This window comes from Ornithorhynchus anatinus, chromosome 4, assembly GCF_004115215.2.
Source record: "Ornithorhynchus anatinus isolate Pmale09 chromosome 4, mOrnAna1.pri.v4, whole genome shotgun sequence".
Lineage (NCBI taxonomy): Eukaryota > Metazoa > Chordata > Mammalia > Monotremata > Ornithorhynchidae > Ornithorhynchus > Ornithorhynchus anatinus.
This window is the reverse complement of record NC_041731.1, coordinates 86,441,313-86,459,964: the sequence shown is the minus strand read 5'-3', so window position 1 is coordinate 86,459,964 and position 18,652 is coordinate 86,441,313. Positions and strand designations below refer to the sequence as shown.

The window sequence follows — 18,652 nt, the reverse complement described above, 5'->3', positions numbered from 1 at the left end:
CACCGGAAAGTTTCCAAGCTGTAGACGTACCCACCCAAATCTAGGATGGAAGCATATGACTGAACTGGACTTTCAGTAAGATATCTGCTCTCTGCTCCATTTACGGACTTGTTCTCCTTACTATCTCATCCATTCCAGAGAGTGTGGGATCAATCACTCAATGGCATTTATTGAGCATCTACAGTGCAGAGGACTCTATTAAGCACTTGGGAAAGCACAATACAACAGAATTAGCAGTCACATTTCCAGCCCACAAGGAGCTTTCAGTCTATGAGTGAGCAAGGGTCTGGGAGTCAGAGGACCTGGGTTCTAATCCCAGCTGTGCCATTTATCTGCTGTGTGACCTTGGGCAAGTCATTTACCTTCCTCTGTGCCTCAGCTACCTCATCTGTAAGACTGTGAACCTCATGTGAGAAACGGCTGTGTTCAACCTAATTAGCTTGTATCTACTCCAGTGCTTAATACAGTGTCTGGCATATAATAAGCGCTTAAAAAAGTACCCTAAAAAAAAATAGTTGCCAGCCCAAACTTCTAGGAATCTGGAGCATGGTTGACAGACTTTATGAGTAGACCAGGGACAAAGTAAAAGCAATACAACTTTTTAGAACTCTCCATTCTAGGGTGGAAGGAATGGCAATTTTTTGCTGACTTTGGATCCTCTACTTAGTACTGCTTCAATCATAGCAGATCCTATCCTAGCAGCCACCCATTACAGCAGTCTGAAAAGGACAGTAAAAAATTTGAATGTGGGTGGAGCTTTGACTATACCACAGACCCTAGGGACCACTTGTCTCAGGCAGAATATCAGTCTACTAGCCAGACAGAGGAAGGAAACCTCCATTGGCACTGTGTGAGCTGAACAAGTGTTGTCAATAGATACTTTAGTTGCTTTTTCTCTGCAGGGCCATTCAAGAGCAAAGAAATTTGGTTAAAATAAAAAAGAACTACTTAGAAACAGGTTGGGGGAGGATAGCAAAGGTTGGTTCTGCAAAAGCTTTTACACAGGTTTATTTTAGCTCTCATTTGTCAAGCTGTATTTGAGCAAGTCTCCAACTGTGTAATATGATAACCTTTCTTTTCTCTGAGTTCTTTCTCTTAAATTAATAGCACTGTCTCCAATTCCATACACAGCAAGTGGAGAGTTTAGTTTACTAGAAAACATTAGTCCAAGTTTTTAAAGAACTACTAGCTAAGTAGCTAGAACCAAATACTTCAATTGAGAAATGACAAGTATTACCAGTAATATTTAAATAGCTCTGATTAATGGCGCTTGAATAACATCCCCACAGATACCCAGCACTGCACTGGCCACAGTGCCTGGTTGTATAACACAGTTAGAGGAAGGAAAAGAATATCAATAAGCTACAAAGCCCAGGAAGATCACTGATACCCAACGGTGAGTTTGATAGAGTAATTTGCTCATAATGTTGACTAAAACTGCTTCTAATGATTTTAAGGAACCGATATGTAAATTTCTTGTGGGCAGGGATTGTGTCCGCCTACTCTTTTGTATTATATCCTCCGAGTACTCTTCAAAACTCAGTGAGAAACATTGACTAACTATAAATGAAAAATAGAAATATGCAAATGTCATGATATAACTTGATTCACTTTGATTATCACAAATAGCTGGGTGCTACTCAGGTGGCTCTATCATTTTACTATTCTGTGTTTCGAAAGTATGATTAGAAAGTCCACCACCCTGTTCTAACATAAGAATATAACAATTTAAGGATTCTATGACAGATCATTGGATCAGCTAGCATACGAGTTTACTCCTGATGTTGGCCAATAACAGGATAATGGTTGCTTTCCTTGACATCCCAAAGCACAGTTTCCTTCCAGCATCCCCAACTCTTCCCTCTGGTTCTCTATTGTGGACCTCATATTCATTCCCTTTTTAAAATTCTAAATTTATGTGTTTTGCCTACATGTTCCAAAAGAAAGATAACAAACCTAGAGATCATAGATAAAGTAACATGTGAGTTTTAATTTTTGGAAGACTTGAAAGGAATTGAAAAGAAGATAATTTTCTAAAATTCAAAAACTCAGTCATAGATCCCGCCTTCAAGACAGTGCGTCTTTTAAGTGTAAATCTTAATCTGGGAGATTATGCTCCATGACCTAATTGTCCTGCTTTTCTTTATGACTTCTATGTGCAGGGATAAATTCATCACTGGTGGAAAACGTAATTCTTGGAAGCTGAAATCCAAAAATGTCGGCACAAAACCTGCAAATGAGAATGGAATGATCATAACCCTCAATCTCCCATAATTGTATATAAGAAAGTGGTACCAGTCACGATTGATAATCTAATAAAGAGGAATATGGATTCCTGCATTGAACATAGAAAGTGTCCTGAAATTAAATATCCACCTAAATCTGAACAGCACTGTCCCACTTTTAGTGGGTAGGTCATCTTAAGACTTGGAACAATCAACCAATGAATGTGTGCAGAGCACTATGCTAAGTGCTTAGAATACTACAGTACAACAGGGTTGGTAAGCATGCTTCCTGCCCCAAAGAAGTCAATCAGTCATTCAATTACGCTTACTGAGGTCTCTACTGTGCATGGGAGAGTACAATGGAAATTCCTAAACACGATCCTTTACTTCAAAAAGCCTTCAATCTGGCAGGGAAAACAGACATTAAAACAAATTCCTGATAGGAGGGAGAAGGATTTTGAGATGTGCATATGACGCCAACAATACCAGGATTGTATCTTCACCTGAGATGACTAAAAATCCATCTGTTGTATTTATTGAACATTTACTGTGTACAGAGTACTGCTTGGGAGAGTACAGCATAACACAGAAATGTACCATAATAAAGACCTTTTAAAATACTTTCTAATAATAGCAGTGGTATTTGTTAAATCCTTACTATGTCCCAGTCCCTATGCTAAGTGCTGGGATAGATAGAATATATGCAGATTGGACATCAATCAGTGGTATTTATTGAGCACTCATTATGTGCAGAGCACTGTATTAAGTCCTTGGGAGAGTAAAACAACAGAATAAGCAGATATATTCCATGCCCACAACGAGTTTACAGTCCTTGAATCACAAGGGTTCACAGCCTATGGGAGAAGAAAGACAGGTATTTAATTCTCATTTTTCAGCTGAAAAAACAGAAAGGTTAAATGACTTTCCCAGGACCTAACAACAGGCAAGTGGTGAAACAGACTAAAATCCAGGTGTCCTTATTTTCAGACCCTTGCTCTTTCCATTAGGCCACACTGCTTCTCAGTACTTTGTACCAGGAGATTTAAGATAGTTTTAGAAGTCCAAGATGCTATTTTTAATAAATAGATGTGGAGAACCTGATGTTAAACTGAAAGTATTCAGAAAAACGGTATCTGTTACACTGTTGTGGTATCCTCTACCAAGTGCCCTGAATACAGTAAACATTCAAATATGAATGATTGATTTAGGTGGAAAAATGCCCTCATTAGCTCTTTTCCAAGTGTCACCTCATAGGTGTGTTTTTTAAGTATTAAGCATTTTGATTTGAGACTAAATTATCTGCTTATTATTTTCCACACTTCAAGATGAGTGAGTTTAGTTAATTCTGACAGATAATTAAATCACATGCCTTGTACATTGGTTAGAGGCTATAGACCTCCTAGGAAAGACCAGTTTAAGGCCCTCTTCTTGTCCATGGAAGTCCAGGGGATCTCAATCGGAACTCTATCCTTTCTCCCTCTTGCTACTTTGGCCACACAATATACAACCCCATCTCCAAAACTGAAGGGGCCATTTAGGACCTGGACACTAGCGACAGTACAGAAAAGAAAAGGTTTGAAAATGTCAGGCAGGCCACAAGATGCCTATCTGTTGCCAAGAGAAACCTCTAGGAAGGGTGGTCCCAGGACAGCTACTCCTTTTACTAGTTATTAAAGGCTCTCTGATTACATGTCCATTTAACCTTTATATCTGTTCACAAACTAAACATTTAAATTTTTTTTATTGTGGTAGGCAGAGCAGCATGGCCTAGCAGAAAGAGCACAGGTCTGGGAGTCAGAGAACCAGGGTTCTTAACCCAACTCCATCACTTGTCCACTGTGTGACCTTGGGCAAGTCACTTTAACTTTCTGTGTCTCAGTTTCCTCAACTGTAAAATGGGGATTAATTAATTCATTCATTCAATCGTATTTATTGAGAGCTTACTATGTGCAGAGCACTCACTGTACTTCGCACTTGGAGTAATGATGGTATTTGTTAGGTGCTTACTATGTGCCATGCATTGTACTAACCGCTGGTGTCGTGGTTCAGTGAAAAGAGCATGTGCTTAGGAGTCGGAGGTCATGGGTTCTAATCCCAGCTCCACCACCTGTCAGCTGTGTGACTTTGGGCAAGTTACTTAGCTTCTCGGTGCCTCAATTAACTCATCTGTAAAATGGGGATTAAGACTGTGAGCCTCACATGGGACAACCTGATTACCCTGTATCTACCCCAGCACTTAGAACAGTGCTCGGCACATAAGCGCTTAACAAATACCAACATTATTATTATTATTTCAAGCAAATGGAGTTGGACACAGTCCCTGTCCCATGAGGGGCTCACATCTCAATCCCCATTTTATAGATCAGGTAACTGAGGGCCAAATAAGTGAAGTGACTTGCCCAAGGTCACACAGCAGACAAGTGGCAGAGCCAGGATTAGAACCCATGACTTTCTAACTCCCTGGCCTGTACTCTATCCACTCTGCCATGCTGTTTTGCATTAAATCATACTCCATTTTACTTAGACTGTAAGCCCTATGAAGGACAGGGACTGTGCCCAAAATGAATATCTTGTATCCACTCCAGCACTTAGGATGGTGCTTGGTACATAGTAAGCAGCTAACAGATATTTTTAATATGAGTATTATTATTAGGCATACTTGGGTTCTAATCCCAGCTATGACCCTTGCCTGCTCTGTGATATTGAGCAAGTCATTTAACTCTATGCCTCAATTTCTCCCTCCAGCTGGACTGTGAGCCCCATGTGGATGGGGACTTTATTCCATCTGCTTATATGGTACCTGCACCAGTGCTTACCACAGTGCTTGGCACATAATAAGTATTTAAATACCTTAATTATTTATATTGATAAGGACTACAGATGTTCATCCAAGTCTTACTAAGCTAACTAAAAATCTTGATGTTCCATCTATGCAGCTAAAGAAAAATATTTTCTGGGGGCAAGGGGGGTGGGGGGAATAGTTCCTGTTTTTTTTTCTTTTTTTTTTTTTAACAAATCTGCTTCTTAATTCAAGGACAATACATTCCAAGCTTGCCTTAACTTCTTACCCATAAATAAGAAGTACCTCAATATGTTAACTAGTGTTAAGAGGGTTTTTGTTATTTGTTTTTGTTTGTTTTCAAAAAAGAAGCAGAGAGCTTTGAAAGAAAAGAAAAACAGTTTCTTAACCTTTTTGACAGTTAGAAATCCTGACCCAAATCTACAAAGGACTCATGTTAGCGTCAGTGCATTTTAGGGAAGAATCACAACATTGTTGTTGAAGCCAACTTCACCTTGCTAGCAAAATCATGTAAGTTAATCAAGTAGTCATGGGATGAAATGAATGCACCCTAAATCATTTCATATTCTTTTTCTATGCAAATAATTTTATGCATAATTGAAAAGATGTCTTTAACCCCAAACCAAATAAAAGAATCTTTTGGTCATTATAGATCATCAAAGTATAATTTTAAATCTACCAATAATGCCTCACAGATGCAGCATTTTGGGTAAAATTACGTTTGGGACAGCCACTGAATTCAAATAGAATATGGACATAATTGAACTCATTTAGGAAAGTATCAACAGAGGTAAAAGAGTCCTCAAAGAGAAAAGACTGTTTTTCTTCTTTTATTTTTAGCCTGTCATTTTTGGCAATTTTAGTTGAAAAACTAAGATAAAAAGACAAAATCTGAAAAAAAAAGTCTGTAGTACATAAAGCAATTTTGTAATCTAAAACAACAAAATCGCTTAACAAATAACCCAAGTGACAGATATTTGCTGTACCCTTTGAGTTGTAGGGACAGGCTACACTACTGGAAAGATAGAACCGATTCACCTGCTGATCCCTGGGACTCAGAAAACCTCTTTAGCAGGGACCACTAAACCAGTCTGTCATGGATTTACAAAGTGCTCTTTATGAATGTGCTCAACTGTTGCTCAACATTTCATCGCCACGAGAAGTAATGATGTTTGCCTGAGCCTGAATATTGGCTCTCTTGATAAGCAGTGACTGACTACCAATCATTATTCTGTTTTGCCATGGTATTAAGAGTTTTACTCTCTGTCAAGAATGTCCTATCCATAGTAAAATTACTTGTTTCAGATTAAACGATTCCATGTCTATAAAACCTTGGACTATGGTAATAATAAAGTTTGGATTTATTATACATGAATTAGCAATATTTCACACCTTTATAGTAGCAAAGAATCTATTGATGTAGCTAACTAATACTTAGAAAAGTGAATATTTTCTTTTTTGGGGAAAAAAATCACAAAACTACGTATTACAAAGTGATAACATTTTAATAAACAAAATGATAATAGGTGGCTAAATCAGAAAAAAACCAAACACTTTCACCTTAGTACTTATGAGTTCAGTAAATACTGAGTTTTGAAATAAATTAACTTTGTGAGTGAAAAAAGGTGATGCTTGGTTGGTCAGCACTTAAATACCTCACTCTTAGTCCTTCATTTCCCATTCAGCTCCTCATATCCTACAATTTTTCTCCCACAAGTAGAGACCCTTAAGAAACCTGTTTCTATGTGCTCTGGGGGGACTTGAGACAGAGAAGGATTGGTTAAAACAAACAAAAAAAAAACATGAAAATTTGCTTTGGAATCTGAGAAATTAGACAATTTTAAGTGAAATATTGGGGCTTTTTCAAGGAAATAAAAACAGAGACTGTTCTAAAATGCCATCAGGTTGAACAAACACTAAAAAGGGTTGAACATTAATATAACCAAAAGAAGGCCCTCTTTATACCATGATCCAAGTTTTCAATATTTTCATTTACACCAATGTCTTGAGCTCAAACTCCAAGGGTTGGCATCAGCACTGCGCACACTAGGTTCACTTTAGTTTAACCAGTGCTGGTTTATTTTTTCACTCCCACTTGCCAAGGGTGAAACAGACACTGAAGCCAGTGTTTTCTTTTTGAGACCTTAGTGGGCTATTATTTTCTTTTATCTTTGAGGCTTTGTAAAATAACAAGCCTGCCTAAAAGACTATTTTTAAATAACTGGGAAGCATCCTATTCAGACATTTTGCACCAAGCAACTCTGGAAAGTGAATAACAAAACCTTACTTCAAGAAATCTCAATAACTATGTCAACTGTCAGGAAAAAAAAAAAGTAAAAGTAATGTACAACGTGTATCAACTCCACATGACCCCCATGATTTTCTGTTTTCTTAAATTACTTTTCTTTAAGGATATAGGGTAGCCTTTTTAAGCTCATCTTTATTCAGATACTGGGTTAAAAGTTTTTGACGCTTAGTTATATCGGTGTCTCAGCATGTGAACTTCAGAACTAGTCAATGAGTACGTATGAATTGTAAATTCTTGAACAGAAAAAAAAAAAGATAGAAAGCTTTTTAGGGAAATGCCAATATAGGTATCTCAAATAAGTAGTAAACATGTGAAAATGTGTAAATGTGAAAATTATATTTATACAGTTCCCTGATTTTTATATCAGAATGTTAAGCAATAATCTTTCAGCCGAAATATATTCTCAAAGAAAATATTCCGGAGCTTTTGCCTTTTCGGAAGTCTCTTTGAAATTAAAGACTGCAGCGTGATGTTGGCTGGGCCGCACGTTTTCGTGGCGAAGGAAAATGGGGCAAGGCTTATCTCTAACGTCTTATTGTTCCATTGAGCTAATCAATTCAGAAAAAAAAACAGTAATTCTCTTTCAAAAAAAGAAAAATCCTTGGTCGAATGGCTTTAAGGAGAGTTCATTTACCATGTCCTCAGTGGCAAATGAGGCCGGCAGAGGGCAGAGCGGCCGACGGCCGTTGACAGCATCCCTTGGGGGAGCAGGTACTGAAAGGACGTTTGGGGGGTGACTTTATCTGACTTTTTATCTCCCTTCTTTGAAAAGGTGAAACGGGTCTCCGCATTCCCGGAGGGATGAGGGCGGCAGCCCACAGGGGCTCCGGCCCCAAAGGCTGAACTCTCTGCGACAGCCCAGTGCCCAACCGTCAGCCCCACGTGGGACAACCTGCTGACCTCGTATCTAGAAAGAGCCCGGGCTTGGGGGTCGGAGATCATGGGTTCTAATCCCGGCTCTGCCATTTGTCAGCTGTGTGACCTTGGGTAAGTCACTTCACTTCTCTGGGCCTCAGTTCCCTCATCTGGAAAATGGAGATGAAGACTGTGAGCCCCACGTGGGACCACCTGATTACCTTCTATCTACCCCAGTGCTTGCCACATAGTAAGCGCTTAACAAATACCAACGTTATTATTATTATGATTACTACCCCAGCGCTTAGAAAAGTGCTTGACAAGTAGTAAAGGCTTAACAAATAATAATGATAATAATAATAATAATGACCAAGACGTGCGGAACCATAGGAAGCCCAGCTGTGGTCTGGTCCTGATCTCTTGGGGATTAAGAGTGTGAGCCCCACGTGGGACAACCTGCTTGCTTTGTATCTACCCCAGCGCTTAGAACAGTGCTTGGCACATAGCAAGCACTTAAGAAATACAATCATTATTATTATTGTTATTATATTATTATCATTATTATTATTATTATCCCTGCGGAAGCCTGGATGCTGTTGCTGCTGCTCAAACCGGGACCTCCTGCCGGATCCTTTCCCTGAGCTGAAGGAATCAGAATCCTTCAGAATCCCATTTTTCTCTCTTCCCCGGAGGTCAATCCCTCAACCAACCCATCAGTGCTATTTCCTGAGCGCTCACTGTGCACAGAGCACCATGCAACAGAGTGGGTAGACGCCTTTGCAGCTCGCCAGGAGCCGGTCCTTATGCATTCCTCGAGACTCCCAGCCCCAAAACTCTTTGCATTCGGCTCGGGATGGCCGGCTTTGGGGGTCACCCCCCATCCCTTTGCCCCCCAAGTCCTGCATCCTGCTGACCGGGTCCTCCGACGCCTAAGGGACCACGCTGGCCAGCACTCCGGACAGGCCATCTCCCGCCCTTCGAGCTGTCAGGACTCAAGGGGCCGGGGCAGCTCCTGTCAGTAAGTTCTCAGTTGTGCCACGTAGGAGCCTGAGAGCCCCCCCTCCCCTCCCCTTTCCTCTGTCTCCGCCCCCTCCCCCCAACCCCAAGTGCCTAGGGAATTGCATTCCCTCCCGTCTAACCTGAGGGAAGCAGGATCAGCGAAAGCAGGGATGTGAATAAGAAATAATGATGGCATTTGTTAAGCCCTTACTTATGTGCCAAGCACTCTTCTAAGCGCTGAGGGAGATACCGGAGCATCAGGTTGTCCCACGTGGGGCTCACAGTCTTCATTCCCATTTTACAGATGAGGGAACTGAGACACAGAGAAGTGAATTGACTTGCCCAAAGTCACAGAGCTGATAAGTGGCGGAGCCGGGATTAGAACCCACTACTTCTGACTCCTAAATCCAGGCTCTTTCCACTAAGCCACGTTGCTTTTCTAACGTCTGTGTTAAGGGGTGAGGGATGGGGTGGCTGTAGGGGGGAGATGGAGGACAGGGGGAAGGGGAGAGAGTTCTGTCTCAGACCCCATCAAACTTTTCTGGTGATCCTTTCCAAAACGCCTGCTGATACACCTCCCTATGAAAAACGTCCAAAAAAGGCTACAAAGTTTTCTGGGCGACTCCACCCTGACTCTAGACACCTCCCCCACCCACCCCAACTCCTGATTCTCCTGAAGCCCCCCACAATCACCAGCATCTGAATCACCTGCCCTCTCCCTGTTTTAGTAAACTTTTCTCAAAGTTTCAAATTTGGGTGCAATGTATTTTAGTACAGTGCTCTGCACATAGTAAGGATTCAATAAATACTATTGAATGAATGAATTTGGCGGGGGTGGGGGGAGGGGGAGTTACTTTAAATTGTCATCTTCATGAACCCGAAGAAACCTGCAGAATAACAACATATTAAGCGTCGTCCAGGAGCTGCAACTCTGTTAATCTCCTAGTCTGGTTGCCCTGGGGCTCCTTAAAGCCTGGACCTTTGCTTTGCCCAACCCCAGGGGGCTTAGCGGGGGGCATCATCCTAGACCACCGGGCTAATAGGGCTAATATTAGGGTCTGGCAGGGCCATAAGGCATCCCCACCCTCCAACATGCATCCTCCCCTTCCCCTCTCTTTCCCAGCCGCCCACCCCCCACTTCTAACCCCTATTTCTATGTCAGTGGGGCAATAATAACAGTGATGGTATTTGTTAAGCGCTTACTACGTGTCAAGCACTGGTCTAAGCGCTGGGGTGCTTAGGGGTGCTTGGTGTACAAGGTCATTCGTTCATTAATTCATTCAATTGTCTTTATTGAGCGCTCACTGTGCTAAGCGCTTGGAAAGTACAAATTCAGCAATAAAGAGAGACTACCCTGGGTTTCCAGTCTAGAGGGGGAGAGGGGGCAAGCATCAAAACGAGTAAACGGGCATCAGGGGTTGTCCCATGTGGGGCTCCCAGTCTAAACCCCCATTTTACGGAGGAGGAAACTGAGGCCCAGAGAAGTGAAGTGACTTGCTTGGGGCCACACGACAGGAAAGCAGGCGGAGCCAGGGTCGGAGTAGCCCAATTGTATTAATAATAATAATAACAATAATGGTATTACTTAAGCACTTACTATGTGCAAAGCAGTGTTCTAAGCGCTGTAACTGTTGCACATTCCCCGGGTCTTAGGGCACACAGTGAGAGATCAAAGCAACGTGGCTTAGTGGAAAGAGCCCGGGCTTGGGAGTTAGAAGACACGAGTTCTAATTCCGGCTTTGCCCCTTGTCTGCTGTGTGGCCTTGGGCAAGCCAATTCACTTCTCCATGCCTCAGTGACCTCATCTGCAAAATAAAGCAGCAAAGAGAAGCAGAGTGGCTCAGTGGAAAGAGCCCGGGCTTGGGAGTCCGAGGACACAAGTTCTAATCCCGGCTTTGTCCCTTGTCTGCTCTGTGGCCTTGGACAAGTCACTTCACTTCTCTGTGCCACAGTTCTCTCATCTGTCAAATGGGGTTGAAGACTGTGAGCCCCACTTCGGACAACCTGATCATCTTGTATCCGCTCCCCAGCTTTGCACATAGGAAATGCTTAACAAATACCAACGTCATCATCAAAATGGGCATGAAAACTGTGAGCCCCATGTGGGACAAACTGAGGACCTTGTATCCCTCCCCAGCGCTTAGAACAGTGCTGGGCACATAGTAAGTGTTTAACAAATACCATCATTATTATTATTATTGTCTGTGCCTCAGTGACCTCATCTGCAAAATGAGGATGAAAACTGTGAACCCCATGTGGGACAACGTGAGGACCTTGTACCCCACCCCCACCCCCAGCGCTTAGAACAGTGCTTTGCACATAGTAAGTGCTTAACAAAAACCAACATTATCATCAAAATGAGGATGAAAACTGTGAGGACCCTTTATCCCTCCCCAGCGCTTAGAACAGTTCTGGGCACATAGTAAGCGCTTAACAAACACCATCATTATTATTCTCTTTGCTTCAGTGACCTCATCTGCAAAATGGGGATGAAAACTATGAGCCCCATGTGGGACAGAGTGAGTACTTTGTATCCCCCTTCCCCCCTCCTCCCAGCGCTTAGAACAGTGCTGGGCGCATAGTAAGCGCTTAACAAATGCCATCCTCATTATTATTGTTATTATTATTATGAAGACGATGGAATGAACGACTGTCCTCTGCCAAGCCCGGGCTCTTTCCACGCGCTGTGGGTTCGGGGGGTCCGACGGGGACAGGACCGGCTGGTCACCCTCCCTCCTTGCCCCCCACCCCCACCCCCATCCTCACCCCTGCCCCCCAGGCCTTGCACCTTTCTCTTACCTGCGTTGCCCTCCGCCACTCGGAGGATGCAGATGAAAGCGACGAGGGCGGTGAGATAGGAGTCCCGGGACCCCCTTTTCGTCTTCCACCTCGGGGGCATCTCCATGGCCGGGGCCCGGAGTCCGGGCGACACTGCGGGGGTGCCCTGCGCGGTGCCCTGCGCCCTCTCCTTCTCTTCCCGAGCTCCCGGACGGGCCGCTGGCTAGGCGGGCATCAGGCCGGGGGGCGAGGGGCAGCGTGGCCGGGGGGGGGCAGCGAGGAGAGGCGACGCCTCCTTGGGAATTTTTGATTTTTTTCTCTTTTTCTTATTTGAGTCTCCTTTTCTTTCTCCCGGGCCCCTGCCCTCTCCTGGGGTCGTGACGGTGTCCCCCTCCCCTGGTCCGCTGGGGCCGGGCCGGTCCTGTCCTCAGCCGAGCCCTGCCCGCTCAGACTGAAGGCAGACGAAGGGCTTTAATCAGAAGGCGCAGCGCAGTGCATACGTTCCCCACCCCCCCTCCACCCCCCAGCCTTCATCCCATCAGAGGGCCGGGCTGGAGCCACCGGGACGGACCCCCTCCTCCCCCTCCCCACCTCTCCCCACCCCCCTCCCCCAAATTGACAGGGCTGGAGCCGGTCCCTCTCCAATCCCACTCCTCCCTGGCCTGGCCTGAGCCCGCCCCCCACCCTCCCACCCTCTCCCGGCCCCAGGAGTCCCAGCTCCCGGCTGGCCCGGCCCCACCCCCCAGCGAGAAGGGGAGGGGGAGGTCAGGGGAGGGGGTCTGGGGCCCTCCAGCACTTTGGGAATGAAAGGAATGGCAGGAGACTTAGACTAGTCGTGCCAAGCGCTTAGTCCAGTGCTCTGCACCTAGTAAGCGCTCAGTTAAAAATACTATCGAATGAAGTTCCCGGCTGGCCCGGCCCCACCTCCAGAGAGAAGGGGAGGTGGAGGTCAGGGGAGGGGGTCTGGGGCCCTCCAGCACTTTGGGAATGAAAGGAATGGCAGGAGACTTAGACTAGTCGTTTAGACTGTGAGCCGGTCGTGGGGCAGGGATGGTCTCTATCTGCTGCCCAATTGTCCATTCCAAGCACTTAGTCCAGTGCTCTGCACATAGTAAGCGCTCAATAAAAATACTATTGAATGAAGCTCCCGGCTGGCCCGGCCCCACCCCCAGCGAGAAGGGGGGGGGGGGGTCAGGGGAGGGGGTCTGGAGCCCTCCAGCACTTTGGGAATGAAAGGAATGGCAGGAGACATAGACTAGTCGTTTAGACTCTGAGCCCGTCGTAGGGCACGGATTGTCTCTATCTGCTGCCGAGTTGTCCATTCCAAGCGCTTAGTCCAGTGCTCTGCACATAGTAAGCGCTCCATCAATACGATGGAATGAATGGAAAGAGAGCGTCGAAGCCCGAGGACTTCCCAGGGAGGCTGTCTGGGTCCTTGGCAGTCGGTCCTGGGGCTGGAGGCGGCGGGGACCTGGGCCCACCAGGCCCCGGGACCGTCCCGAACCTCCTGGAAGGCGATGGGCTCGGCCCACTGAGGCGGGCAGGGAGTTGGGAAAAGGATAAGGAGAGTTCGATCTGGGTTGCCCCCCTCTAGGGCCCGCCCCACAGCTTGGTTCGGGCCTTGGGGGTCCCTGTGCTCAGGTTGGGAGAGCCCGAGGGGGACGCACCCATCCGTGGGGCCGGAGAAAGGACTGGAGAGCAATAATAATCATTACCATCCTCATTGTTAAGTATCTGCTAAGTGCTTACTATGTGCCAGGCACTGTACTGAGCCCCGGGGTGGCAGTGGTGGGGCAAGAAAAAGGACTGGAGGGCAATAATAATAATAATAATAATAATAATGGTATTTGTTAAGCGCTTACTATGTGCCAAGTACTGTACTGAGCGCCGGGGTCGCCGTAGTGGGGCAAGAAAAGGACTGGAGAGCAATAATAATAATAATAGTAATAATAATGGTATTTGTTAAGTGCTTACTATGTGCCAGGCACTGTACGAAGTGTGGGATGGTTACGAGCAAATCAAGTTGAACCCAATCCCTGCCCGTTGGAGGGCTCACAGTCTCAATCCCCATTTTGCAGCTGAGGCAACTGAGGCCCAGAGAACTGCAGTGACTTGCCCAGGGTCTCACAGCAGACAAATGGTGGAGGCGGGATTAGAACCCGTGACCTGACTCCAAGACCCAGGCTCTAGCCACTATGTGACCTTGGGCAAGTCACTTCATTCTCTGTGCCTCAGTTACCTCATCTGTATAATGGGGATTGAGATGTGAACCCCATGGGAAGATAATCTGGTTACACTGTATTTACCCCAGTGTTTAGAACAGTACTTGGCACAAAGTAAGCGCTTAACAAATACCATAATTATCCAGCGTTTAGAACAGTAAGCGGCACATAGTAAGCGCTTAACAAATACCGTTATCATCATTATTAATTCACCGGACCCCTCAGGGCCGGGGCTATGGCAGAGGCTGAAATTCTGTAAATTCCCAGATTCCTCTCCCTCCTGTTTTCCTGGTGCCCGAATTTCCAATATTCCGGCTCCGAGGAACTGGGGGATGGCGGTGGGGGAGGGAAAGGGCAGTCCTAGGGGTCAGAGCTCAGTCCAGCAGGAGCCACTTCAGGGTCGATTGCTAGCAGGACGTTGGGTTGGAGTCCAGGGGACCCCTGGCTGGGATGAAGGTCGGGGTGCTGCCTGGATCCCGGAGACAGATGAAGGAGAAAACAGTGCTTGACACACAGTAAGCGCTCAACAAATACCATCATTATTAGTCGGAACTGGGAACTCGTTGTGGGCGGGGATTGTCACTCTTTATCGCTCTATCGTATTTCCCTAAGCGCCTAGTACAGTGCTCTGCACTCAGTAAGCGCTTAATAAATGCGATTGAATGGATGGCTGGATGGATGTGCTTAGTAAGGGCTTAATAAATGCGATTGAATGGATGGATGCGCTTAGTACAGTGCTCTGCACATAGTAAGCGCTCAATAAATGCTATTGAATGAATGAGTGGAGTGGTTAGAGAGAGCCAAGTAGGATGCTTAGAGAAGCAGCATGGCTTAGTGGAAAGAGCCCGGGGTTGGGAGTTGGAGGACGTGGGTTGGCTCAGTGGAAAGAGCACAGGCTTGGAAGTCAGAGATCACGGGTTCTAATCCCGGCTCTGCCGCTAGTCAGCTGTGTGACTTTGGGGAAGTCACTTAACTTCTCTGTGCCTCAGTTACCTCATCTGTTAAATGGGGATTAAAATTGTGAGCCCCACGTGGGACAAACCGATCACCTTGTATCCCCCAGCGCTTAGAACAGTGCTTTGCACATAGTAAACGCTTAACAAATACCACAATTTATTTAATCCCGCCTCCGCCACTTGTCTACTGTGTGACATTGAGCAAGCCACTTCATTTCTCTATGTCTCAGTTCCCACATCTGGAAAATGAGGATTAAGACTGTGAGCCCCACGTGGGATAACCGGGATACCTTGTATCTACTCCAACGATTAGAACAGTGCCTGGCACATAGTAAATGCTTACCAAATACCATTATTATGCTTTCTGTTCACGACTAAGATCAGGTCAGCCAGGTCTACCAGTCTCCTCCAACTCATGGGCTGAGCAAAACCTTCACCTAGAAAGGGACACCTGCTCCCTTAGCCAGGGAAAGAGCAGCTCTCTCTGCCTGGGCTTTCCCTAAATCTTCCTCTGGGGCTGCTGCTGATAATAAGATAAGATAAAATAATAAGCCCGAGGGGATGAGTGAGAAGGGAAGGGGTGGAGAGGTGTTGAAGAGCATCTGAGGAATTAGAGAGAAAAAATGGAAAAAAGGAAAACTAGAAGGAAGAGATAATAATAATTTTGGTATTTGTTAAGTGTTTACTATGTGCCAAGCACTGTTCTAAGAGATGTATTTTAGGGTTATGATGCCCTTACACTGGGCATGCTTTTCATTCATTCGAGACTTCTAGATTGTGAGCCCGTTGTGGGCTTGTATTGTCTCTCTTTGTTGCTGAACTGGATTTTCTAAGTGCTTAATATAGCGCTCTGCACACAGTAAAGCGCTCAATAAATACGATTGATTGAATGAATCAATGAATGAAGTCGTATAAGCACTTAGTACAGTGGTAAGCACTAAATTCAGTGCTTTGCACACAGGAAGCGCTTGATAAATACGATTGAATGAATTCATAGGCACTTTAATGGGAGGTTTACTGGACACTCTGATCGACTCTTAAATAACCCAGATGCTGATTCAGTTGGACAGAGGGGGTGGGGGGCTGAATCTCCCTCTCCCCATCCCACAACGTAATCCTTTCCTAGATGGCTGCAGTCCTGCAAACTGGAAGAGTGGACTGCCCACTGGCGAGGGTGCCATGGGGGAACAAGTGTGGCTTTCTCTTTTTTCCATGGCCTCAACCCTCATACAGGGGCAGCACAGTCTAAATCCAGGCAGGGTAGGGGAAGTGGGGGTGAGTGGAAGGGGTTTGGGAGTGTTGGCCTAGTGGCAAGAGCAAGGGCTTTGGAGTTAGAGGTCAGGGATTCTAATCCTCTTTCAACCACTCTTTTGCTGTGTGACCTTGGGCAAGTCACTTAACTTCTCTATGTCTCAGTCACCTCATCTATAAAATGGGGATTGAGACAGTGAGCCCCACGTGGGACAACCTGATTACCATGTATTCAGCCCAGCACCTAGAACAGTACTTAACTTCTCTATGTCTCAGTCACCTCATCTATAAAATGGGGATTGAGACAGTGAGCCCCACGTGGGACAACCTGATTACCATGTATTCAGCCCAGCACCTAGAACAGTGCTTGGCACATAGTAAGCGCTTAACAAATACATTCATTCATTATTATTATTATTATTATTATTCAGTCATCACCTCCCTGAGGTAGCGGTGAGAAGAGAGGAGGAATAGGAATCATCATAACCTTCTTCACAGCCCCAATTCATTCATTCGTATTTACTGAAAGCTTACTATTTGCAGAGCAGGTACTTTCAGACAGGGAGGGTGGGATGGGTCACCACCCACCTCGGGAAGGGGAACAGGAATAATTATCACCTCCACAACCTTCCCTCAATGGAGAGAAGGCAGGGAGGACCAGAGCCACACACTCCCAGACCGATATGCACGCTCACCCACTTATAAAGGAACACCCTTAGCGCTGAGCAGAGCTGGGGCAGCAGGAAAAAGTACATGAAACCTCATTTGGGTACAGCAGCCACCACCTTTTCCCCTGTAGCCTTTGGCTCCCTGGATTTTGTGGCTCCTCCTTTAAGCTCCACTCCAGGATTCTGGGCAGTCAACAGCAGTGAGAGTGTGGGCAGTTGTTCCAGGCTGGCGTTTTATTTACCTTCTACAGTTAATGCTCTGCTCTGCAGCAAGGATGTCTGTCTTAGTTCCTATAGGAGTTTGTGTGGGTGTGAAGGACTGAGTGAGAGAGAGACAGAGACAGAGACAGAGAGATACAGAGAGTGTCTGTCTCATTTGGTCCCTGTCTGAATTTTTTCTTCTTTCACATACACTTGAAGGACAGATCTTTCTGTTGGCTTTGCATTAAAAGAAAAACGGAGCATGCCCAAGGTGTCAGTGGTGGCCACACCTTATGAAGCAGGGTGGTGGTCAGGGGGTACTGGGAGTACAAGAAAGTGTGGGCAGAAAGCACATTCCTGCTACCTCTCTGGTACAAACCCTGGTCTTTCCTCAGCTAGACTGTTGCATCAGCCTCATTGGTCACCCAGTCTTCAGGCTCTTCTCCCTCCCATCTAAACTATATCCTGATGTACAGAGTGTTACTTGGCCCTCATTTCTCCTCTTCTCAAAATGGTCTACTGGCTTTCTGTGTCTCCCCTCGGTCCCCTTCTATTCTCGATCTACCCCCATGCCCTTGGAGAACTCATTCGCATCCATGGCTTCAAATACCACTTCTGCGCGATTGATACCCAAATCTACATCTCCAACCCAAATCTCTCTCCCTCCTGCTACCTCACATTTCCTCTTGCCTTAGGAAATCGCTACTTGGATGTCATCCCATTGCCTCAAGGTTACTTGTCAGAATAGAACTCCTTACTGTCCCATCCAAACCCGTCCTCCCCATGATTTTCCCATCACTGTAGACAGCACCATCGTCCTTCCTGTCTCACAAGTCCATAACCTTGTCATTATCCTTGGCTCCTCTCTCTCATTCATCCCACATATTCAATCCATCACCAAATCCTGTCGGTCCCACCTTAACCACATCGTTACAATCCACACTTTCCTCTCCATCCAAACTGCTACTCTGTTAATACACTTATCCTATCCCACCTGGATTACTGCATCAGCCTCCTTACTGACCTCCCAGTCTCCTGTCTCTCCCACTCCAGTCCATACTTCACTCAGCTGTAGGGATCATTTTTCTACAGAAACTTTCAGGACGTATCACTCCACTCCTCAAAAAACTCCAGTGATTGCCCTTCCACCTCCACATCAAACAAAACTCTTCATCATTGTCCTCAAAGCACTCAACCACATTGCCCCCTCCTACCTCACCTTACTGCACTCCTACTACAACCCAGTCCATTCACTTTCCTCCTCTCATGCTAACCTCCTCATTGTGCCTCAATCTCACCTATCTCACCACTGACTTCTCGCCCACCTCCTGTCTCTGGCCTGAAACACCCTCCCTCCTCAAATCTGACAATTACTCTCCTCCTCTTTAA

At 45.6% G+C, this 18,652-nt stretch overlaps 1 protein-coding gene across 1 annotated transcript in view; it reads right to left on the bottom strand.

Moving 5' to 3' along the window:
* Positions 1–12,430, bottom strand: part of COL11A1 (collagen type XI alpha 1 chain) — a 278,405-nt gene extending 265,975 nt beyond the window's left edge. Inside the window, exon 1 of the mRNA XM_029063929.2 lies at positions 11,987–12,430. Coding sequence (XP_028919762.1) covers positions 11,987–12,092 — 106 coding nt within the window. The 5' untranslated portion in view covers positions 12,093–12,430. The remainder of the gene's footprint in view (positions 1–11,986) is intronic.
* Positions 12,431–18,652: the final 6,222 nt, after the last annotated feature.